General features: G+C 39.2%; 1 protein-coding gene across 8 annotated transcripts in view; it reads right to left on the reverse strand.

Moving 5' to 3' along the window:
• Positions 1 to 25,307, reverse strand: part of EYA4 (EYA transcriptional coactivator and phosphatase 4) — a 156,080-nt gene that overhangs the window by 13,862 nt on the left and 116,911 nt on the right. For 5 of the 8 annotated variants that reach the window (XM_063329558.1, XM_063329554.1, XM_063329557.1 and 2 more), the window contains exons 7-14: positions 23,727 to 23,793; positions 21,656 to 21,798; positions 21,374 to 21,517; positions 20,289 to 20,368; positions 19,746 to 19,926; positions 12,209 to 12,345; positions 10,682 to 10,765; positions 1,686 to 1,775 (exon numbers count right to left, since the gene is read on the reverse strand). In XM_063329558.1, coding sequence (XP_063185628.1) covers positions 1,686 to 1,775; positions 10,682 to 10,765; positions 12,209 to 12,345; positions 19,746 to 19,926; positions 20,289 to 20,368; positions 21,374 to 21,517; positions 21,656 to 21,798; positions 23,727 to 23,793 — 926 coding nt within the window. The remainder of the gene's footprint in view (positions 1 to 1,685; positions 1,776 to 10,681; positions 10,766 to 12,208; positions 12,346 to 19,745; positions 19,927 to 20,288; positions 20,369 to 21,373; positions 21,518 to 21,655; positions 21,799 to 23,726; positions 23,794 to 25,307) is intronic. The other 3 variants (XM_063329562.1, XM_063329559.1, XM_063329560.1) reach the window with 2 other exon arrangements.

Raw genomic sequence — 25,307 nt, forward strand, 5'->3', positions numbered from 1 at the left:
AATGAGATGGAGTACAGGATATTAAAACCACCCTATGGAGAATATACAAAATGTGATGATACACCTATGACAGCTGAACCTGAGACTACAAAGAAAGTAAACAATAAGAGAAAGGAATGAAGATTCCATGGCTATAAATAAGAATAAAGAGGTATGGAAAGAGGACAAAGCTCCATTCTTCTGAACTCTTCCACTTGAATTCAGCACAAGATTGAAGAACTCTGGGCATATGCTACCAAACATCTTAAAGTTCACTGGGTGCCACGTGCAATCTGAACACACAGGGGCAAAGGTTTGCTAATAAGAAATTTAAGCAATGCTTTGAAAAATTGATTTGGAAACTATCCCCAGAGCAGGGCACCAGAAGGAGAACGTTCACTGAATGCATTTGCATTGTCGAGTGCTGACTCACTAGGACTGCAGTGAAACACCGACTGGTGAAGGCATGGCCAGGGCTTTCTTACATTTCTGCTGCTGGAAGAAGTAAGTGCAGCTCAGGGATAGGGTGAAGTAGATTCCAATTTCTTGACTTGAAAAGAGCTAACAATAAATGAGGTCTGCAAGGGACAACACAGACAACCGCAGCCTGCTACTTTCTGCTTTTCTTACAGCCTACAGTCAACAAAGGAACAAAAGAAGAGCACACACTAGAAAAATCAACGTCCCAGTGACTGAAAAGATCTCACTTATCCTAATTTTTTTCTACTCACTCACCAGAGACCTTTCTCTGGCATTTTAAACAAAACCTCAAAGTCTTCCAACTGCCATTAGTGGCAAAATATCTGTCCATGGAGGGAACTCTGGAATCAACTCCGAGTGAGAAAATAACTGATTTAGACCAGGTGAAGGTCTGAAAAGACCATAGTTTAATTCGAGAACTGTTCTTCATGCCCTGTCTCCTGACACACATGGTTGTAAGACTGTCACTTTCCACGTTAACAGATCTAGACTCCTGGAATGAAATGAAAAGTGTGTGAAGCCCAGTTGACGAGCCTGCTTCCCAGACTGCTGTCCCTGTGGCAGTCCATCTGTGTGCTTCCGACAGGTGAGTGGTCCACAGTCCACTCCTTAGGAAGAGGTCTCTCCTTTTTCTGACCGAATGCCAAATTGCACGCCCCTGGGCACACCGTGATAAAACATGCGGTCTCCTCGTTACCTCGGGAAGAGACATCCCTGACACGTATATCTGCCATAGACCCAGCCCTCTGATGCTGCAGCCTTTGAGGCACATGAAGAATATTCTACCTGTGAGCAAGAAAGGAGGGGACTGTGGCCAAAAGTATACTCAGGTATGTGAAGAGAAGAACACAGTCTTTTGTGGTCAAATGATGGCACCCACTGAAAGCGAATGTAGAGAACTTCAAGAGAAAGAATGGGAGGCACGTATGTCCCCCTTCTGGAAATGACTGCAGACAGCTCTAAGTTAATGGAACCTGAAAAGATGGCCATAGCACAAAGAGAGGAAAGGGTAGTTTGCAGCAGATTCCCTTTCTCATCCAGTTTCATGGAAGGACGCTGGTGCCGCAGGAAGTCAGTGCCACCTGGCTAACCTCTCTCTGATTAGAGTATGACAAACCTAAAGTCTAATAGGCAGAATATGTCACACACAACAGACACTACTGCACAGTAAAACCACTATGTTAAAACCCCAGGCGTAATGGTGTTTATGTTCCTTTGATTCTTACCTCTAAATCGTTAAAAAATAAATGTGTGTCAGCAAGATTAAAGATCATTTCTTCCATTCGCAGTCCAAGGGTCACTGCCATTGGTGGATCCTTAAAAAACAGAAAGCAAGGTTAACTACTTAAATACCTTTAAGTTATATCAGAATTACTTTAAAAACTGCTGTATACAAAGTGTTTTGAAAAATTAACGCTGCAAGAAACGTCTCTAAAATCCTTTCAAGGATTTTAAGCTATTTTAACACAACACTACAAGAAGAGACTGCTGAACCTGTGTGAGAACATTTGGGGACCTGGGGATGTTAAAACATCAAGGTTTTTTAAAGTCAAGGCATTTTTAACCTGGCTAAACTGACAGGGGAAAACTTGTTGGCCATATGTAAACCTGCATAAAGAAGGCGGTAAACAGGGAAGCAACTTCTCACAAAAGCTATATGTAAAAAACCCAATATTTATTATATTAAGAACACACAATATTTTTCATCCCTAAGCCTTTAATAAAAATACATAAGTATTTACGTATTTTATAAATACATAAGCCTGTCAATTTTTGGGCAGGAAAAGGCTGAGTCGTGGAGCAGTAATTAATTTTTCTGACCCAACGCACCGAGTCAGCAGCAGAGTTAGGAATGAAGTTACTCCACATGACGCCCACTCCACTGCACAATTCCTCTAATTTGTTGGCTTTTCTTCCCAACTTTTGGGCATACAGAAGTCCTCATCAAGCTCATGCTAAACTGGACTAGGAAAGGTAGTCATCTCTACCAAATGATTACTTTGTAAGCAATTATCCTACACGGTGATAAGAAAGAGTGATTTAACAGGCCTTTTCAATTTCTGATGTCTCTGCTTTATAAAAATACAAAAAGTAGTCAGAACCTATGGCCGCTTTCCCAAACTGAGTTTCACTTGGGATAAAACATCACTGCCTTGCCTATGCTTAGGCCTATCTCACTTATTTCCCACACTTCTGCTGCTCCAGTATGTATCCTCAAACCCTGCGCTTAGTCCTTCTCCATCTCAGTCTTTACCATGCTTCCATGCAGGCACTCACTAATGAACTTCCAGGCTCTCCTTTACGATTTTATTGCAGGTATTCAATCAACAAAGTGCCTGTAAGTGTTCTTGTAAGTGTGCTGCAGCGTGCCTAAAATCTATGGCATGATTCTTTAGGTGGTCGACACGAATGGAAAAACATATGTAAGTTTGTTTGTTTGCTAGAGCTCATCATTTCTGATGAAACACAGGAGTCCTGTCCCTGGATGAGATTCATTCAAAATGTTGCCTCTGTTCATAGGGCAGCTTCCACACTATCAAATCACCACACCTCAGCAAGATACCACAAATCTACCGATCTGCAGTAACAGTTTTTCTGAGAGCAACTAGTGTATGGTAAAGGTGAGATGATGAATTTAACTTTGCTAGGCTTGGTAGGAAATAGATTAAGCCAATTTGCATTACCTTACGTTTGCTTTGGAATAAGAATGCACACGGACAGTTCCTGATGCTCAGCTGACACCTTGTAACTAGTTTTATTGTTTAATCATCTGCCTGAGCTTGTGGGGTTAATTTTTTTATGCTTAATGTACTGCAATGGACTTTTAAAATAGATGGGATCCTCCTCTCATTAAAATAAGAAAAAAAAAATATCTATATATCATCATTTAAACTCTCATTGACACTAGCAAGTTTTCAGAAATCCTTTCTTAAATACCCTGAGATTAAAAGTCTAAAAGTTTACCAGCATCTGGCAACAAAATCACACAAAACCTCAAATGATCATTTGTTAGTACGAGGATCAAAGGCTTCCCAATCAGGATCAGACGTCCGCTACTCCAGGGCTTCGCAACGACAGAATAAAAGATGGCTTCTGCCCTCAAGCACTTAAAAACTAATGGTAAAATCTGAAACATAGACATATTTTGACCCTTGCTCATACGAAAGTCAGACTTGAAGGGGGGAATGGTGTACCAGAAATTGTAATGATCCAAAGTTAGACCCAATTATCTGGCAGCGAGAGGAAATATTTTTATGTTGACCCTTGAACTGGTCTAGACTACCTTTCAGAAGTCAAAATCAAATGCAGTGCTTAGTAACATAACTTCATCCCCTACGCCTTCTGCAATCATGTTCACTGGATCTGAAAGTCACGTGGCTGAAGGCAGCAGCAAGTGCAAAAGGTCAGTTTTCCAAGGGGATGATTAAGGAACACACGTTAACAGATTTGCAAAAACTCATGTAAGATACTTTGAACACAAATCATCAAAATACTCTGGACTCATGAGATTCCTCATCAAGCCATAATGCTTTTATCAAAATGTCATCACATATAAACATGTGTTTCTCTCTCCTTTCTCTAGCGTTTTTTTCTGTGCACAGTAAATTATAAATTTTTCTTCCTAGATACAATATTATAACGAGTATTTGCAATATGCTTCTTTACCTCAATCCTATGAACACTAAGGCATGTGCATAACTTTATGCACAGGTGGTAACTCATTATTATTTATGTGAGTTAAGTTATTCACTGGAGTGCTTCCAAGACTGGAATCTCAGACTTTTGATTCTCAGCCTCCTTTTTCCCCTTCCTGGGTAGAAGCAGACTTAAATGCGGAAATTTGCTATAACATATTCCATTATAATCCAATTTATTTTAACAGAAACTACCAACTATGTATCACAATTTCCTGCCTTGCCTAGTATAGTTGAAAGACATAAATGTGACAAAGCTTTTATGATTTTCTTATTAGTAGTATTTTTGTAACCAACTATGCCTGACTTTATTACTGTTAAAATGAGGTTTCCTGTGTTCCTGTTTTGACAAAGGCGTATGTAGGATATTGCTAAGTACTATATGTAAAATAAAATAAAGCAAAGAGAATTCATTTCAGCTTAGCATGAAATCAGCCTGGGATCTCCCCATAACAACTTCTGCTAAGAAGAGTCACTGGAATTGAATTCTCAAGACGTGAACAATTGTTCCTTTAATAAATTGGCAAAAACTTGCACTGCAACTGTTTAACAAGAATTAAACATTATGCTCCAGCTCTTGCCATGTTAAGTTCATTCCTTCACATACAAGAATAGACTGAGAAAGCAGTGTTGCCAGGGTCCTGTGGTTTTATAATGTTTGCACAATGTGGAGGAACATCCTAATCATCATTTTACTGTCTTTCAACTCGAAGCAGAAGTAGCAGGCTGACTCAAGTGGTACAAAGAACTGAGTGTTGAAAAGAAAGCAAGAAACATGTGCAGCTGATACGGATTTGAGCAGAGCCAATTGAGAAACAGAATAGAAGGCAGATTGAACTTCTGCCAAAATGGTATTTTGTGCTACTCTGCACAAGCATACACAAAAGAGGAAACAATAAAAAGAAAAAAATTATCTGGAAGTTTTCCCCAGATAATTTGCAGAATAAAGAAGCACAACTCTCTGGCCCTCAGAGGCCTGATTTTAGCCAGATATCATTAGCGTGCAAAAGGGTCAAGACCAGCTACAGCACTTCTGTATACCAAAATACAAATGACTTTAGTTACGTTAGTATGAAGGCACTAAACTGGAGCCAGACTGTCTGTCTGTGGACTTCTGCACTACACTGGTCCATCCACTGGAATGCCTCCTGGGAGACTAGGTAAAAATATCATGGGAGGACCAATATTTAAATGTTTTGACCAAGAGACAAGTGACTGGAATAAAGCCCCCAAAGCTCAGTGCCCATTAGTGGAATAAAACTACTTAATATTTTCTTGGAAGGCCAGGTTTCAACACAAGATGTTCAAGATAATTTCACTTCATGGAAAAATAATACAAACACACCAAGCTTTTTTATAAAATCTCAGAAAACAAATAGATAAATAGATTGTCAGCTAGATTCATTTTGACAGGAATTTGTATACATGAAGCATTAAAAATAAGCACAAAAAGAAGCAAAATATACAAATAATATTGTAAGAATAGATTTTCAGTGGGTGGCTGTCCTGAACAGACTTACACAAAATCGACCTCTGGAGAAAGTGGAAATGCTTAAGTACAGTACCAATATTTTTAGCTTAAAGACACTTCCCTAGATTATGTAGGAATCTCAGCTGCAAGTTCAGCTCTCACTCTCTCATAGGGGACACTTGTTCCCAGGAGAGCTTCATGTGGGTGGCAACGCAAGAAGAGAATACATCTCTTCTTAATAATGTATCTGGTGGCTGGTGAAGGAAAACTCACGTACTCCATATGGAGTTTCTGTTCCACGCTCTCTATAAGGCAGTAGGAAAATGGACTCAGCGGTCTCAGACAATGAAGGAGTGAATGGAGAGGACAACTGGAGGTCATCAGAGAAACACTATTAATACAGGCAGATAAAAGCATATTTATAAGTGAATTTGGGAATGTCATCACGGGTGCTAATAGTAACAAAGTTTTTCTGTTTAGTGACTGGACAAGCAGAGACTGAGCAACAAAAAGCTTCTGAGCCCTTTACAAAGAAGCATACAAGGTTAATGTGGCCTCCTCGACAGCTTTTTGTCATTGGCAATGCTATCAAAAATATCCAAATGTGATCAACAATGTGGATCTGTTTTGAGTTTTGCACTTGGAAATGACATTCTCCCCCTTCTGAGGTCACAAGGGACCTTCATTCTATTTTAACCAGTTGCACCTTGAGTCACAGCATTTATCTGTGCATCCTTGCCCTCTGGATTGACCTGGGAGAAATGAATGAAATATAAATGCTCAGAGATAGATAAAACTCCAGCTTAATCAGTCTTAAATCAGCAAGAATAACTGGAATGCAATGGAACAAAGAATACACACTGTTCACAGGGAATAAGAATGTACCTCATAAACTTTTAACAGATGATGACATCTCCTAACACATGTCCTGTCACATCAACAAATCCTCACTTAAGAGCTCAGCATTGTAGAAAACAGTATCTGCCAACTGCTGCTCAGCTGCAAAAACCATCATCAGCCACACAAGTCATAATAGAACAGCTCAAATGCCAATGTTCATAATTTGCTACTGCAGTAAATAATTAAAAATAGACATGTATTAGTTTTACGAAGTACGAAGTAGATGAGCAAATGAGCTGAACAAGAGGTTTTCTTACTGCTGGGAGGTACCATGGCTTCCCTGAGAACTAACAGAGGTGTAGGGTAGTTTTTATTCTCTTTTTATGTTAGCTCTGACCAGCCCAGCAAAATAACTACACCAAAAGTCAGACGGAAACACCCACAGGTAGAAAACAGCAAGCCACAGAATACTCCTCTGGGTAAGTGATGCATTGACCAACCTCTGGCCAAATCTCTCCCACTTCAGTGGAGTTTAAAGCTATACTCTACTGGTGCCCAGACAGGAAGCAGCAATTTGCCCTGTGTCTTGAATGAGATGCTTACACCTGCATACAACAAGTTAAATCCTTCGTCAAATTACTAGTATTGTTTTTAACATGGTTATTCTAACAGCCCTATATAATTCTGAAATCAAATAATTATCACACCATGCAAAGTGCTGAACAAGTATATACCAAGGACAGTGTCCATTCTCACCGTCAGAAATCCTCAGGCATAAGTCATCTGTTGTTCTCTTGACAAATATATGACCTGAAGCTTGCCTACTGGTTCCCACATGATCTCTGCCAACAAATGCCTCCATTGCCTATGGTGATGTTGGTTTGCTTTTCCTTTTTTGTTCCTACTCCAACCACTTGTTAAACTGTAGAAATCTTCTGAAAGAGAAACTGCCTCCTGGTACCACTGCAGCTCTCAAGTGCTCCTGTACCCATATGCTGCTCCTTCTGCCTGGCCATAACAGCCTGACGGCCACCTCCACATGCTGCACCTCCCCTCGCTGCATTCCCTGCACAGCCCGAATTGCAGCAGAGCAGAAAGATTAAAAGACTAATTTCTGAATGTTTTGTTTTTGCCCGGTTACTGCAAGAAATAGGGTAAAGAGCTACTGGAAAAGAGGAATGAAAGTTTACATGTCGAGGAGTAGATGGAAAAGAACTGAAGGTGAATATTCTTGCCTGTCTGTACATTCACCCCAGCTCTAAACTCAGCATCTTGCCTCTTGGAAGTATGAAGTGAGGACACTTGGTATAAGAAGCTGCCTTCCCTTAAAGCAATGTTCACTCACTAAGACTCACTAATCTCATCTAGAATATTTAAATATGGGGGAACGGGGAAAACTCTACTTTTCCTGTGAATTTTTTTTTTTGTTTCGTTTTTGGGAGTAACCTGATTATGTTATACACAATGGGCTCACAATAAACATATGGATGAACACAGTATGCTCAGCTAAGCATCTGTGTAACATTACATGCCTTTGTTTTTTAAAATCAGACAGCAATCACTGCAATTAGTACCACCATTATTTTACACTACCCTGATTTTCTTTTTTTTGTGAACTAACAATTTTATACCACCTTTTCAAGATATACAGGTCTCTCAACACCTTTGAAAGACCTATGTGCTCACAAGACTTCTGCTGAGAACCTCGTAATTCATGGACTATTTATTCTCGTAGCAACTCAATTCTCATAACAATGCAGACTTCAGTCTGGATTAAGGCCTTGTTTACAGATGAAAATCATATGCAGAAAAGATAAAGGCCACATCTGCTGAAGAGATGCATGCACCAGCGGCTGACTGAGGTCCAGCTGTGCTACCTTTCCCTTCTCCCATGGCTAACCTCTGAGGCACTTAGGCTTAGATACATCCCATCTCAAATTTAGGCAACGCTTCCATGACACGCAAAAGTTAAAGCCTACTCATCATTAGCTCTCCCTGTATTCCCTTTCCTACTGCTCTAGCCTCCTTGCAGCCAATAATATATATATTTGGATTTCATTGGCAATTACTCATTACTTTCCCAACGAGTTCTCTGTAAATATGGCAAACATAGTCACTGCAGGAGGGAAAACGTCTACATCTCTGGAAAGGAACTTGTATGGATGCCACACATCAGTACAAAAGAAAAAGGATTCTACTTTAAAATTCCTCTCCTTTTGCTTCATGGTTGTTCAAGACATTTTTTTACTGATGCTGATCTCAGCAGTATAACTACATTAATTTCACTTGCCCTTGAGATACTCTTGGTTTATACAAGCCAACTTTGCTGTCAGTACTACTGGCTGTAATATGCCAATACTGTTTCTAAGGACGCTGTACGGAGAGTCAATTAGGGCAGCAGATATGTTCTTTAAGAACAATGGTACTGGGATTTTTTCAAATATCCTTACTTATAACAAAGTGAGAAACCAAGAGGAACTACGTTTCTGTCGCTGTCTCTAAGACACTTTTCAAAGTTACTCACAGATGTTTGTGTGCTACAAAATGTGCTCTGATTTTTAAAACTTTGTATTAAAGTTGACTTAGACTTTACTCATATATTATGTGAGATGGCATATGAGATGTAAACACCCTAAGGGCACAGCCAAAAAAGGACGAAAGGAATGACTATACCACTGTGGCAATTCAGCAAGTTTTGTGGCAGTCTATGGGCTACACTCAAAAGTGACATAAATGTTCATGTTCAGCCAGGTTTCTCTCTTTCTTGTTTTGATAACTACAAGTTAGAAATGGTTCTGAAAAAGTCACTGTCACTACAGTGTTTGAAAAACAGCAGAAGAGGAGTTTTTGACAAAATACTGAAACGTGCACTGACTTGGCACTGAGAAGCTGCAAAACAAGCAAGGCTGTTTTTTATAAGACATTAATAACTACCATTATCATAGCATTCAAAAAATTCATATTTTTGTCTGGGCCTGTGAGTTTTCATATTAGCTTTCTCTTTTAATGACCGCAAACAGCTGTCTCAAAACACGGAGGACTGGCCCATCAGTAGTTATAACCCACAGGTCAGGCTTTGGACATTTCTAACCCACTGGCTGGGAAGGGGGGTGTGTGTGTGGAAAGCATTTCTGTAACGTACTGCGTCTCACATGCTTTTCTTGAGCGCCTGATTCTGGCTGGAATAGAGAGGCATGAAACTTAATGCTAAACAAACCCTTTGTCTGACATAGTATGGACATGATTATGTTCTTTGCGTTAATTACACCTGAATGGCACAACACTAGAAAATCTACATCCGTATGTAGGGTATGTACATGGTATGTACATGCCAATATTCTCCCTCTCTATTTTCTCCCCTTCCATACATTTGCCCTAATTTTTTGTTTTATGCAGGCCTTTAGCTCTGCCCCTCACAGCAGTCCGCTCCTGCTGCTACACACTGGACTTCCCACCAGTGCCTTCTCCCCTTGCCTGAGCACCATTCCCTGGGTGCCCACTGCCACCCCAGCAGCACTCACGGATGAGCTCCCAGGGGAGCTCCTGCTCCTGCAGGCTGCAACTGCCTCTCTCTGCCTCCGTCGCTCTTCCTCCTGCTTTCCCGCTCGCTGCTCCGTGACCTGAACTCCTTTTGGATCTCATCAGAAGGGAGAGGATGCATGCAACTGTCTGCTTGTGAGAGGGATTCACTCCCCAGCATTACTCACCCCAGAGCCAGCCAAGGGAACCAAAGATTCAATGGAAAAGCTGGGGAGTCAAAGAATAACATCTGCAGCTGGTGTTGAAGCAGGTCTGTCTCTTACTTGCTCATTCTGATTCATCAGTTTCCCTGTAAATTCACCCATTGCTCCAGTTTATTTCTTATTTCTTCCTCTACACACCCAAACAGTCGGTTATTTCCATTTGCCCACTACCTCTATTATCTCCCTGCAATGTCTCTTCCAATGTACCTCAGGAATTCATCCGTGTTCCTCTATAAACTCTTCCCTCATTTGCAGCCTCTGATTCAGCCTTGCCTCGTATATTGTGCTTAGGGTCTGTGTCTCACTTCTCTCCTTGACTTTTTCACATTAACCCTCTCAAAATGAAGTTTACTGTACACTTTCTCTCTACCTTCACCCAAGCCATGATGAACACAGAAGGTGAAAAACACACACATGTGCAAGTCAGATAGCTCTGACACAGTGAATCAACGCAGAACTCATGGCTCACCTACCTTGCCATACTTCTGTGCGTAGGATCCTGTGAGCAGTGAATGAAAAACTATGATTGTTTCATCCAAATCCCAAACAAATACACGCTGAAAAAAAGAAGCGGGGACAGTATTGTTAAACAAATAACATCAAAGTCCCACCACCATCCCACCCAGCAGGCTAAAAGTCAACTCAGTCCTAAATTTCCACTAATTGCTTAAGCAAGCAGGTTTCCTCTGAAAAACAATAGGAACAGGGTATCACGCATGGTAAAAAGTCAGAAGAAGAGTAACTTTTGAACTCTTCAGACATTTCTTATTTGTCCCCTAAAAAGGTTTTCAAAACAGCTACATAACACAGAATTCAGAAACGTCATGGAGGTCAAACATAATTGATAACTTAAGGATAAACAGCATTCTCAGATACTTTTCTGTAAGTCTTACTGATTCAAGGTTCTTTATTTCTCTTGCATAGCTAAAATTACGCCTTGGGTAAAGTGCTATATGCCCCATATAATGTCATGCAGAATTTAAGTAATATTATAGAATAAAATGGGTAATTCCGACACAAAAAAAGCTGAAAGAAACTCCTTTTATTGATAAGGGGTTTAAGCTCATTTTCGTTGGTAAACAATAAGAGAAAAGGGAAAACTGAAATGTAAAAAGTCAAGAGCATTTTTTGCTGGAAAGATTAAATCCTTTGAAAAGCAAAAAATGTGTGACCATTTCAGTACAAAAGCAATGGCATTTACATTCAGTGCCTGGCACTGCAGCCCACCCTGCCACCCCAGGAGCAATTGTGTGGCCAGCCAAGTCCCAGCAACAGTCTTGTCTTCTGCTGTCCCCAGAGCTGGTCAGTGATGGCAGAGCAGTGGGGATGGCCAGGGCTGCTCGCTCCTGGTGCCGGTCTGGTGGCAGCAGGGGACACACGGCACCAGCGGGTAGCACGTTCCCCTGATGCCAGAGCTGGCGTGTTTCACACATACCCAGGCACTCCGCTTCCTTCTCCTCCTCCTCCTTGTCACTGCAAGGCAGCACACTGCTAACACGGGAGTACTAAGACTATAATTACTCCGTTGCTAAGAGATCACCTGTGTTTTAAATCATCACCCCATATATTAGGCAGATATATTTCTTCACTAAGGCACTGATCTTGCACATACTTAAGCACCACCATAACTTCACTGATGTAAGCTGCCTCATTGAAATCCACTGACATTACTTATAAGCACAAGGACAGACCTGGGCATAACTATTTGAAAGGCTATGGCCAGATGATCCCGCATATTTACACCATATTCGTAAATACATGGTAGTTAAGCTGAGCAATATATTTAAGATTTCCTATTCTGCCTAATTTTGTCATACAGAAATGTCTCGTTGTACACGTATGTTAAATAGCAACTAATATCTGTTATATTCAGTTAGTGAGACCAAGTCTATGATGTTTTCTAAAATGCTTTAAGCTATTTCCACAGCTGTAGTTTTCAGAATTTACTTTTCATCAGAAGAAACCTTCACATTACCATTCATCAATTACTGCAGGCATACCTCCAAGTCACTGTCCGGAGGGGGTGATGGATTATTCTTCCGCCCTCTACCCCGAGACTTTGACCCAGAACTCCTACATGTTCTCTCATCAAGATCTTTGATTGGTGTGGAGGGGCTCTGCACTGTGTCAAACTCCCCTGTAAAGTCAACCATTCATGGCAAAATTAGTGATGGATTTTTAAAGAAAAAAAGTTTTTTTTTCTTCCTCATACCTAGACATGTCTCTATGAAAACTCAACCACAAGATGCACCTAAAAAAGTTGTATAAAATGAGTGATAACGTGGTTTGTCTTATGTAGATGGAATCTGCAGATGCCACATACACTTTTGACTTTACCAAGGAAACATTATAAACCTTAGCAGAATAAGAGAAAAATTAAAATGACACATACACATGTGCAGCCATATATATCCAAACACACATGAGCATATGCAAAATATTAATATATCCAAGGAAGATGTATTTTAGAAGTCACGCTAATGACTTCTCAAATCATTACATGTCTTTTAGTTAATTTCCCATGTTTGGAGTTCAGCTAGACTTATTTCCAAGTCCTGCATTACTTTTACCAGAACACCCTTTGGCACTCATCCACGCACCAGGAGAGCCGGTCAGCTTCCTGCTTCATCTCCTCCTCCTCCTAGGTCACCTGCTCTTTAGTAGAGTTCACTTTTTTTTTTTTTTTAACCTTACCTCTGCCCATAAATTGTCAGAGGAAAGTCATAACGTTAAATGCAATATTCCAATTATGACCAGAAAGACAGTGAAGTCATACTTGTATTCTGACCATCTTTGTCAGAGAGAAGGTGTGCTAGAAGGACCTTTGATCTGGCATGGCAGAGTTGTTCTTAACACTCAGGCCTATCCCTGACTTATCCATTTAATCTACTTTGCCTCTGCTGGTAACAAAGGACTTTAGAGGTGATCACAAACGAGTAGCTACGTAAGAGTGAAGAAGGTATCTCCAGGAAGGATGGCGTGGAACTTCCCAATACAAAGTACTGAGAAAATATCCTATTCTTCATAACACAGCACCTCCAGTGTCCCTTTAAAATCGTTAGCAATAAATGCAGTTTGGCTAGGTTCCTGAGTGCTAAATGACATAAACCCTCCTTCATCATCTATCCGATTAATGATTTGATTTTTCTCCGTGAAAAGAATGAAAGGGTACAGCTTAGATCTGACATTTACTACAGAGTTTGATTCAAGAGAGTCCTTGTGCTGCAAGTAATTGTGTGTTTCTGGGCCACTTTGGTAATATTTGTTAAAAGTGCTCAGGATGGCACAGCTGCAGAAGAAAATAACACTTGGTACAAACATTTTGCAAGAATCACCTATGATGTATCTGATTTTGGGCTGGAATCTGAACATTATTCATTTTTACAAAGGAGCATCACTAAAGTCACCAAAGTCCACCAGGTAACACAGAAACTGGCCAGCTGATCAAGGAGAGTGTTGTTCCTGCTCTGTTATGAACTTGCAAGACCATGTCTGGAAAAATGTCTGGTGTTGGGCCCCCAAACACACGAGACTTTGACAAACTGGATTTAGTCCAGGTGAGAGTCACCAAGACAGTTAAGGGGCTGAGCACATAGGAGGAAAGGCTGAGTGACTCTTCACCGAGGTATACAGAGTAAGGACAAGAAGCAACAGACAGCAATCACAGCAAGGGATATTCCTGTTAAATAAAAGATAAAAATCCTTCACCGTGAGAGTGGTCAGGCTCTGGGACAGGTTCCCAGAGAGGCTGAGCATTCTCCGTCCTTGGAGATACTCAAAATTCAGTGCTAAGCAGCATGATCTAAGTTGGCTCGTCCATGATAGGTTGGACGAAAAGACCCGCAGAGGTCTTTTCCAATGTGAATGATCGAATGTTTCTGTGATCTTCCATGAGTCATTCACCTCATTCTCCCTCCACAACAAAGAAGAAAACAAATCTAGTCTAACAGGATCTAAGAGATCTAACAGAAGAAGATAGAGACTGCAGTCTCAATTAAGAGTCTATGCGTCATGTAACACAATAGTTAAATTCTTAATCTCTTCCATCACTTATTTATACCTTCCAGTGAACGACATACAGAAGATTGTTAAAATAAATACACTGGGAAGATATATTTATACATCTTGACTGGAAAAATACTGTTGTATTTCTTGGAAGAATAAGATTTAAGCCCATAATGTCACATTCCTGAATAGGAGCTCTAGACATTGTGAGGAAAGAATTCAAGATTCAAGGAAAGGGGAGAACAAGAAGAAAGTTAGTTTCCGAGCCTATTGGTTAGGACGTTTGCCTGGAGAAGGACATATCTACGTTCCACTGCCTCCTCCAAGGCACACTGGTTTATTTGACTGAATGACTGATATATATATGAAGTAAAAAGACGTATTTTCACAATGCAGAATCCACATCCCTGTACCACCAAATAGAAGGTGATGAATCCTCCATGAAAAAGAAGGAAATAAAATCTGCCTCTCTCACTTCCTGGGAAAGTACTCAAATTATTCTGCTGCTGCCTGGAAGAAGATACTGCCATTTTTTTCTCAAACTAGGTGGTGACTACTTCAATGTCACAAAACCAATGTGCTTCTCTGCATACGCAGAACAGAGCCAAACTTTCCGGCAGCAGCTAAGAAGAGATTTCCAGAACTGCAATTTGAGAATTTATTCCAGATACCATTTTGGATAGGTCTGTCCTGATTTGGATAAGGATCATATGCATTCTATAGTAGTTTCAGCTGAAACTCTTATTTGCCAAGAAATGATGGAAAAATGGAGCAGCAATACTAATATCTAATGAATAATGTTCCTATGCTGTTTTTACTCTGTCCCTTCAGAACGGAGAGAGAGTTCTTGTTGACTAATCATTTCTATTCCCAGCATGGTGTTGATGTCAGTAAGGACACCGCAGGCAGTGCAGCAATCAATAAGGTCATATTTTCTTAGTTCTTTCCCCATAAGAAGAACAGCAAAATATACTTTGGTAAATGTACAAATGTACAAAAAGATGCTTCATAGCCAGAATCCTAATGCAGCAAAAATCTACACTGGCTTCAAAAGAAGTTGTGAGTGTGCAAGACTTCAGTACAAAAATATAATTTCCTTGATTTTTCTGACTGAGTGGAAAAAATATCCCAAAAGAAAACCCCAGAAATGAAAAGGCAAAAATTAAATAAGTAAAGATGAATGTTCCCATTCTTACCACAAAAGTTTTCATATTTATAACATTTCAAAATTTTACAACACAATCAAGACACATTTCTATACTAATTTATTAAAACATCTGTTCTCAATGACTGTGTTTACTCTAATCTACCAAAAAAACCCACCCCAAAAAACCTGTTATAAATCTTCTCAGAAAGTATCCAACAACTGAAGTAAATAACTTCAATTTTCATTTAGCATTAGCCATTACCAGTTGCTCCAGGCTTCTGCTTGGGTCAGCGCTGTACATGATTGCATAATTATCTGTTAATCGGTACTGTAACTAATCACTGTACCTTGTAACTTCTGGATATTTAAAGCCAACTTTATTTCATTACACTAATCTCTAAATCAGAATAAGCAGCTGTCTCTAACTTGAATGCAAGGTATGCATCTATTTTAGAACTGCAGAAGTCAGTAGAGCATGTTTTTTCGAACAACTGTAGGCTTAATTACTTGATTTGCTTTTTACTAACAGCAGGCTGTTGGTAAAGGAGCAACTGCATTTTCTTTTCCTCCATTTGCTTTAGAAATTAGGTCAATCCTGATAAAAGGAAAACTTATTAAAAATTCAGCATTTAACATGAAAGAATGTGAGAAATTCTAGTACCAAGGAGTACTGAAAACCTTACCCTCGTGAAGAATTCCTTCATGCATATGAGTTCCTACGCAGCTCATAATAGACCAAAATTCTTATTGCAATGTTTGAAATTTTTTAGCTTTTCCAATATTCAACACACGTCTAATAAATATACTTCATAGCCTCCTCCCACTGGAACTATGAGCAGCATCAGAGATCCAATAAAGCAAGAGGAAAATGTTAAAACCAGAACATGGAATGACCACTTTATCACAGACGTTCATACACATACGCTGGTTCATGTCCAGCATGAAGCCTTCCAGCCTGTGGAGACGTTGCAGCAGCTCCAGTTAGATGACAGGGAGTTACAGCACCACTGTTACAAATGAAGGCGGTCTTTCATATCCCAAACATTGTTCCCTACCTCTAGTTTGATGTGAACATTCCCTCCTCCCTGTTAAAACACCGTTGTGCCACTTAAGCAGGAGAAAAGAGGTGTGGGCACAGTCTGCATACAGACCTAATGCCATCTCCTGGAGAAGTTCCAAAGGGTAACTTCACTATGGGTACCAAATTATGAGAGACCGAGCTCTGCTGCATTCCAGTAACCGAACTGGAGATAATATCCTACGTGTGATTCACTTCACCTAACTCTGGACATATGAAAGTGAGATGCCGAAACATGAAGCTTTTACCCAGGCTCTCTACAGAATTTTATCCACCCTAGATTAAAAGTACTCATGTACTCACCGAATATACTCAAATGTACACATCTCCTGAGGCAGAATCCCTTAAGGATTCTCCTGACATCCCAATATGAGATGAATTGCCCCTATTTGTCTCACAGATACTCTGTGGTAACGAGTGCATTTGAAAAATCTTAATGTAGAGCAGGCAGAGTGCAAACACAGAAGAGAAGTCCATGGGACAGGTAAGGTGCTGAGCCTTACATCGATGTGGGATGGGTGAAGTTTTGAGCCCTTTCATGCTCTCCTGATGGATTGACTTTTGCTGCGTATTCTTAGCAGAAAGAGCATCCAGAAGATGTCTTCAACATTACAAACCTCTTTTTTTTTTTTTCTGGCTTGTAATGTGTTATTGCTTGTTACGAGCAGCATAAAGAGTAAAGTCTATTTCAATTTTCATCTAATTTTCTGTCTTGGTCAATAAATAAAATTGTGACCGATATTAGCTCTTGATCTGATGGGGCTTTATTACGAAAACAAGAAATCCTGTATATGGGGAGAGTACTAGAGGCTTTGATTCATTATTTGAATTAATAGCTAGCAGACATGGCAGAAGAGTGAAGTGCCTTGCTGTGTTTAATCTTAGGATTTAGTTGGAGTAAGTCTTAAGGACCGAGCGATAATGGCCTGTTAGACAGCAAGTGCACATTCTGTTCTGATTACAGTATGATCTACCGTATCCAAAGTGATCTCCAAGACACTGCACCTCACCGATGCAATTTTATTTTTACAGTGACACAGAAGGCATGCCATGTATTCTCACAGTGGGTGTTGCGCTCTCAGTGGAGGGTCGCGTGATCGATGCAACACTTCGCAGAAATAAGGACTACGTGGGCAGATTTGTAAGTTCAGATGCACAACCTACCTAACAGGAAAACAAGTTCATATGCTTAAACGATCCACAAACAAGAAAAATCCTTACTGTTTCATAGATGTGAAGCCTTCGATATTTTTTGAACCTGTTCAAGCTACGTAAGATTCTTTTTCTTTGTCAATCCTATTCAATACTAAGGGAGTTTGTAATACATGATACATTTATACAGCATTTCTAGGAAACACGGATACACAAGGGAGAGACAATAGGGGAAACACTGTCTGATTTTCTCAAATAAGAATATGGAGGAATAACAAAGTAACAAGGAAAAGTACACAGGACATGCACAATTATCAAAACATGATTTGTGAGTACTCTTCACACTCTTTTACAAATACTTCACATATGATTTGCATCTGTTATGCATGTCCTGCAACTGTTGAAATTTCACTTGATTTCAAGTTACCTCTTAGCTGTTTCTTCCTAAATTTTCATTCTGAGACTACTGAATAACATTTTATATGTTGATCAAAAACTAACGGAATGCGTATCTCCCCATATCGATTCCATACCACAAACGCACGTATGCGCACATACACACACACACACTCTTTTAAAGATCAACTTGAGGAATACATTTGACAAGGAAAAATATAAAGTCGTTCAACTAAAATTCCAATGTTTCTAGTAAATTTAAGCAGCTTATATGAAGTATGAGGCCTTGCTTATACTTTTCTACACAGTATTACACATGCTTTGTAAAAAGTCATTATTATAATACATTAGTTTTTCTACTATACTTTTCAGTGAGATGTTGCAGTTGTTAGGATGAGAATTAGGAAGATTTATGCAATGAGTTGATTTTGTGATTAAAGCACATTTTCCCCCTATTCAGAACCTAATCCAAAACCCAATTTGTTAGTCCAGTGGGTAAGGCAGGCGCAACCCAGGCTCCACGAGTGAAGCCCGTGTCCCCGGAAGAGACGATTGCTCTAAGAGCCCTGGGCCAGACGGCTGGTAGTTGATAACCTCTCCCATAGATGCTCCACACAGCATTAGTGGGCTTCCGAGGTTATGAATATATGACATAATACTGTGGCTAGATCTTTAAGAACTTCCTATACAATAGAAACAATATAGGAAAGTGAGCACGAAAAAGCAGGCTCTCTTCACCCAGTAAGGCTACCACCCTCATCTGACTGTGACTGCAAATTCCTAAACTCGCCCACCAAGATCTTCGTAGCTCTGCACTATACTATGCGTAATTTCAAATACATAATCTTAACTTTACTTTAGTCCCATTTACATTAAGTGGGGGAAAATACATTGGTGAGTTGTTCAGGAACTTAGAAATCTGGCATGGGGAAAAAAAAAAAAGAAGGAAATTCATATTAACATTTGTGTTTGCAGAACATATAGAATGGGGCAGGTAAATGACTGTGAACTGGATTATAAGGATAATGAGAAAAAATGAAGAGCTGCCACTAGCCCAGGAATACAATTGTGTAAGAAAATACTGTTCTGTAGGGGATGTGCACAAGGGGGCAGAGTTGGGCAGGCAAACTGAGTCTCTTGATGTCTCCTGAGAACTTTTTCTTTGCAACTTCAACTACTTCAATGCTATTTTTTAAAAAAGACTTGTGCTAATAACCGATTGCTCTATCCTTAGTTACCAAAATTAACGAATTAGCAAGCACAGCTTGTATACATTTGAATAAAACCCATGTACTCTTGCTAGCATGATTGAGACATAATTAAATGAACAACAGTACCTTGTTTTAAATTCTTCATAGCAATACTTCAGAACATGTAGGTGGATATAGGAATGTTCCACTGCCAGTAACAGGAGAGCTCATTGAATTTTAGTTTCAAAATTTACTAAAGGTTTGTTTCCGTACGGTTGTTTTCAGTACTAACAGATCCCTACCAGACTGTTTTAACATTTTTCAGGCCTTCTCTTTCCACAGACAACCATCTCAGTCTGCTTTATTTAGAGCTTTATTTAACTAACAAACAAACTAGACAGGTTTCCTAAATAAGCAAACAAAAAAACAAATAAAAAGCTTATTGTGGCTGGTTTGCACGGTAAAGTTTTCTGAAAGGCATGAGCTTAAAATGTCAACATTCAAAGAAGGTGGCTACGGAAATCTTGTCTTTATACAAGTACAGAATAAAATACAAAAATTGTTTTCACCTGAATGTAGTTCTGTACCTGGTTGACTAGTCAGGCCAGGGAGAGAGTCCTGTAACTGGTAGGTTGATGATGATGAAGTGCCATCAGCTGTGTTGTTTGAGGTCATATATGCACCATACGTTGATGCTGAGTAATACTGTGCATATTGGTTTTGGCCAAAAGCTGTGTATGATGGATAATCCTAAAACAGCAAATGCAGCAGAATACTTAATTAAGTAGAGTAATGAGTGATTTTTCCATTAAGTACTTCTAAGTGTGCAGTCATATGACTTTTGCAAGAGTTTTGGGGGTTTAGTTTAGATTTTTTTTTAATTTAAGGATATTTAACATTTTTCAATTCAAGGATATTTACTAAAAGACTACAGGGAGGTTGCTGAAGTATTTAAGTGCCAAAAGATGCAACTCGGCTTCCACTGGGATTTTGATTGTTTTCCACACAAAATCGTATTGGACCACAGTGAATCTAATTCAGCATAACAGATCTAAATTGAAATAACATGACATCCTTTTGTAATTGACAAACAAATATGTTAATACTCATACCTGTTGTGAACTACTGAAATTTGTAGAATTTGAAACAGAATTGTTTGCATAAATAGTGGATGATGGTGTAAAACTAGAACCTAAAATTAAAAAATACAATTAACTGTGAGAAATTACTCGTGAATCAAAATAAAATTCTAAATACAGTATTCCATGTTAAGATACAGATGAATCAGCAGATTACACAACTTTTATTTTCTGTTTAAACAATAAAAAATTGGAATGAAACTTTAAAATAAATGAAATGCTACTTCCACGCATATAGGCATACATTCCTCTTCACACCATGCAAGGAAGGTATTGGCAGTAAGTCATTACACTGATCGAGAAAACATTTTTCAATTTATTGCAGTGTCTCACCTCCCCTCAAATATTGTTTTTCCCTTTTGCCTTCATTTCTAAGTCCTAATGCTTAAGTGGATGTTCACTTGTGCAACAAAAAAAAAATTTCAACAAGTATTTTAATGATCCAGGTGTTCTTAATCGATCTGTAATGAGGCATGTCCTTGTTTTCAACATCGGATGACTCATATGGTAATTCGTAATATTTAAAAGATTTACCATTGTATATGAAGCTTAAAAATTATCCAAATAAAACAGGTTATCAATGATCAAAGGGTAATAAGTGAATTAATAATTGAATAATAAATGAAAGAATAAATATGAAATAAGGAGAAATTCTAATAAATTATGTTAATTCAATGAGAAACAAGTATCATACTCAGATGTGTCATACTCAGAAACATGGAAACAAGGAAAAGCGACTTGCGTCCTTTAACAAATAGAACAAATGCTTCCAGTCCTGCCATGTGACTTCACCCCATAAAAAAATTGAAGGTGCAAATTGGGACTGCATTACATGAAGAGATCTAAATTAACAGATGACCAAAATTAATACATATATGCCTACCAGTACAGGAAAACAATACTTAGCTTTAAATTTCAGAGCTAAAAGTAGTTGTCAGTGATAAGCGTACTTGCTGGAGTTCACAAAAATTAATGGAAAATGTATCATAAATATGAGGGAAGAGGGGGACGTTGGCAGCAGTGGGATGGGGTGAGCCCTGATGGTGGTGGCTACTTACCTGGCATCTGGTAAGAGTAGGGTGTTTGGCCTGGCTGTGGGGTGGAAAACCCGGGGCTGTAACTGAGGCACCCGCTCTGCAGTGGTGATTGGGTCTGCGAGAGCCCACTTTCCGTCTTGATGCCTGGCAACATTACACCCAAATCTGTATAAGAAATTAATTTTCAACCGATTCTTTAAAATATTTTCTTACAGTCGGGAAAATAAAAAAGAAAGCAAAAAACCAGTCACGTCGGCATTGCTCTAACTTCTACGTAAGGTGAAGTAATAAGAGCTCAAATACCGTAAGTGGGTAAGCTGTACGGCTGTCCTGTCTGTGAGTAGGCTGTATAGACCGCTGGTTGCTGCATTCCTGAATACTGGGTTTGTCCGGCGTAGGCAGACATTGTTTGAGCTGCTGGTGTAGAAAGAATGTGTGGATAGGGCCTAAATATCAGGAAAAATAGCATTACTGTGGCAACAAATACTTTGTATGTTGATTCAAGCAATAAAGTAAAGAAAAAAGGTTTAAAGATGTCCAAAGGCAGTTCATTATTCTGCCAACTGTTCCTCTTCTGGGATTTATTCCATTCCCCACTGAAATAAGCTGAAAACCACTCTGGCTCACATTCCCCAGGACACGGTGAATATTTTGTGCTGCCCCATCACTACAATTTAATTCTCGAGCTACTGCGCCCAGCTCTGGGTGGACTGTGCCACCGCCATATGGCTTTATCGGGATTTGATCCCTCCGAGCCAAGATCAGCCTGCTTAAATTAGAAAAGCCCTCATGCTTTTTTAATCCAGTGGAGGGAAATTCGGACTAGAAGAATAAAGGAAATACAGAGGTGAATGTTAAAGCTACTACATTATGTCCTCTGTGTATGGTTGTGCTTCAACAGACATCTAGCCTCTGGCTTCAACGGGACATGGATCGTGCCCATTGAGAGCAGCATGAAAAATATCGACGGCAATACTTTGGTAACCAGATGGGCTTTAAATGTTTGGAAAATATGGGCTAGGGAAATAGAATGGAAATAAAAATGGTCTTTTATTTATGAATACTGGGGTTTTATAGAGAGATTGAATAAAATCAAGTTAAAATTTTTGCCCTCCAGAGTTGCAAAAACATACAGAGAAACATTTGTCTTGGATTGTTTTGTAAGTCAAATAAGACTTTATGGAGCAAGAGTTGAATAAACACACTCTGCAGAATTACGCTAACTGAAACCTGGCCATTAAAATCCATGACTAAATTTCAGATTCTAATTTTTTTTTATTTTTTCTTTCTAATTAGTTCAGTACAGTTGGCAGCAGTAACTATCAGAAAAGGATTACTCATTAATGTAGATGCCAATAAATTATAATAGTAGATTAAAAATTCTATTAAACCTTGTAATGTATTTGGCCAAAAGTATCTGATATAGTTTGCCAAAACCTGTTTTAAGTGGAATGAGGGCTGTTCTTAGTTCAGGCACCTACTTTCTCTATCAATAAATATTGTCTATCATGATACGAATGCAAACTTTTTAAAGAAACTTGAAAAAGCCTAATCAGCTGCTACAGTTTCAATGTTTCCTCTGTATCGAAGTCACATAGGTAGTTGTACCAAATACACAGAAACAAATAGATGGCATACTGGAATCAAGCATTCTCGTGCACAACGCTGATCGTAACACAAGCAGACTAATATCCTGCCAACCGCAGCAGTTTCATATAACATCTTCGGTGCTTTTTCCTAAAGTTTCCACTCCTGGGTTCATGTGACTGCCCAAGAGTCTGTTTTCCTCAAAAAAAAAAGTGAAAGAAATTTTCTATTCCTAACAACGCCCATTGGCTTAAAAATAAAAATATGAGATTAAAAGCTAATCCAATTTATTTGATTTTTAAATCTTATGATACTGGAGAAGGAGGCGGAAAGGGTGGTTCACGACTGTGGAATGTTTGGAAGTGTTTGGCAATGCTGGTGCTGGGAGAGTCTGTGACAGGGTTACCCCTCAGTATGCATCTCGCACGTGCAATTGTGATTTCTAAATATAAACTGTCTTCTTCAGAATATGTCTGTACACACTGCCAGCACTGTTAAGGTGCTGATGTCTGAGAACTTAATAGTCGAATTTTTTCCTTCTATTGTGTGCAGATATTCAAGGGTATTTGTTGTGCAGCAATACTGCACAGAACAGGATCTTACTCTGCAGCCACATACGGAAAAAAAAGTTGGAGAGCGCGCTAGAATGGAGTCAGTGCTGAGGCTTAAGTATTTTCCTTTCTCTCTGCTTCTTCTGCTGATGAACCCTTGTTTGCAACAAACCACAGAATTGCCTACAGCCAAGGTCAATTCCCTATAACAGACTAGAAGAGGTGCAGACACTAACTTGGAGGGATATAGCTGCGGAGAGTACTGGTGCGCTGATCTTGGGCTGTAGCCACTACTTGTTATTACTGCAAAACAGAAAACAAGAGTAGAGCAGTTAGAATCATCATGAGACCAATGCAGCCAAACAGTCTGAATACTAAGGAAGCAACATTAGCAGAGAAGCCGATTGGAACGGACAGCGTTTCAGCAAAGTAGATGGGCACCTGAACTGCGACATATTAATATAAAAATTAAAAAACTCCCAGATCGTTCATCGTTGTACAGAACTCTTTAGTTGGTATGGGTGTGTTGTGCTTTTTTAGCTTGACTGACGTGTTTCTAAGTATATCGCAGAGGCATAGATTTCACACATTATCTGTGATCCACACAACATAGATCTTTCAAATTTGCAAGTTGTATTAAAATTGGTAGTTAAAAAGAATCTTGTGATTTAATGTATGGTATTGCACAGGATTGCAATAACATGCAAATACTTTGAAAGTCTCATCTTAACAAGTCTAATTTTAATACTGTGTAGGAAAAATACATTTTATGTGGGTGCGGTTAATTTTTGTCAGCTTAGGTGATGGAAGATACCAGACTGACTACTAGAAAATGAATACCACTCTTTAACAACAGGCCAATTAGAACATAGCCACTAACAGCAATGTTTCTATTTCCAAAGTAAGCATAAACAGTCCTGTCCAGTAGCCATCAAAATTGTGTATGTCTCTACTACTCACAGCCGCATTCTTCCAAGCAAGCTGACAGAACAATAGTCATATCCCATTAAAATTTCATTCAGAAGCGGTGCTCACGCTGGATTAATTCCAAGTGTTTGGAAGTTTCTCTTTCCTTTAGCCATCTGTCTTGACTAAGACAGATGTATTCCAAATATATGTACTCTAAAGTGTTGAACCAGTCCCTTCAGAGCATATCCATACTGGGCAAACACACAGAGTGTCTTTATTAGGCCATCTGCTGTTCATTCACTTTTCAAAAGATTAAAGTAGTACACAACGAAGCACTGGAATTTCTTCAGTCTAATCAATCATAGTTGTACTTCAAAGTGTACCCTCTTCCTGAGTTGTTCGTAATGGTAGGAGAAATGAACTTTCAGAATTATATAAGTGACAAATTGGTTTAGGTTCCTAACTATTTTATGAAACATGATCTATTTCTACAACCAAGCCTAATTAACGTCTTTGAGATCTATTGCTTTGAACATACGCAGAACTTCATATTTTTAAAGCTAGTTTAAACACATTTAGAACATGTACGACTTAAAAGGAAAGTACAGTAGAAGAAAAACAATTAGCTGCTTTTTTAAATGTGCAGTCGCGTATGGCTTGAAAATAAAGAACAACTGGATAATAATTGTTGGAACATGTGCCACCAGATTTCATAAAAGAGTTGCTGATTGAAAAGATATTGAGGGTTTGCCTGTGATGGAAATCTGCTGAATTTAATTTTGTATGGATATTCTTTTTTTTTGACGTTGAGAATGCCTTTCCGTGCTTTAAACCCAATCCGCAGAGTCATCCACTAGGTGTGCATACAGCTGTTCCCAGAGTCAGACGGATCTATAGCTGTATATATC

The sequence above is a fragment of the Chroicocephalus ridibundus genome, chromosome 3 (genome assembly GCF_963924245.1).
Source record: "Chroicocephalus ridibundus chromosome 3, bChrRid1.1, whole genome shotgun sequence".
Taxonomy (NCBI): domain Eukaryota; kingdom Metazoa; phylum Chordata; class Aves; order Charadriiformes; family Laridae; genus Chroicocephalus; species Chroicocephalus ridibundus.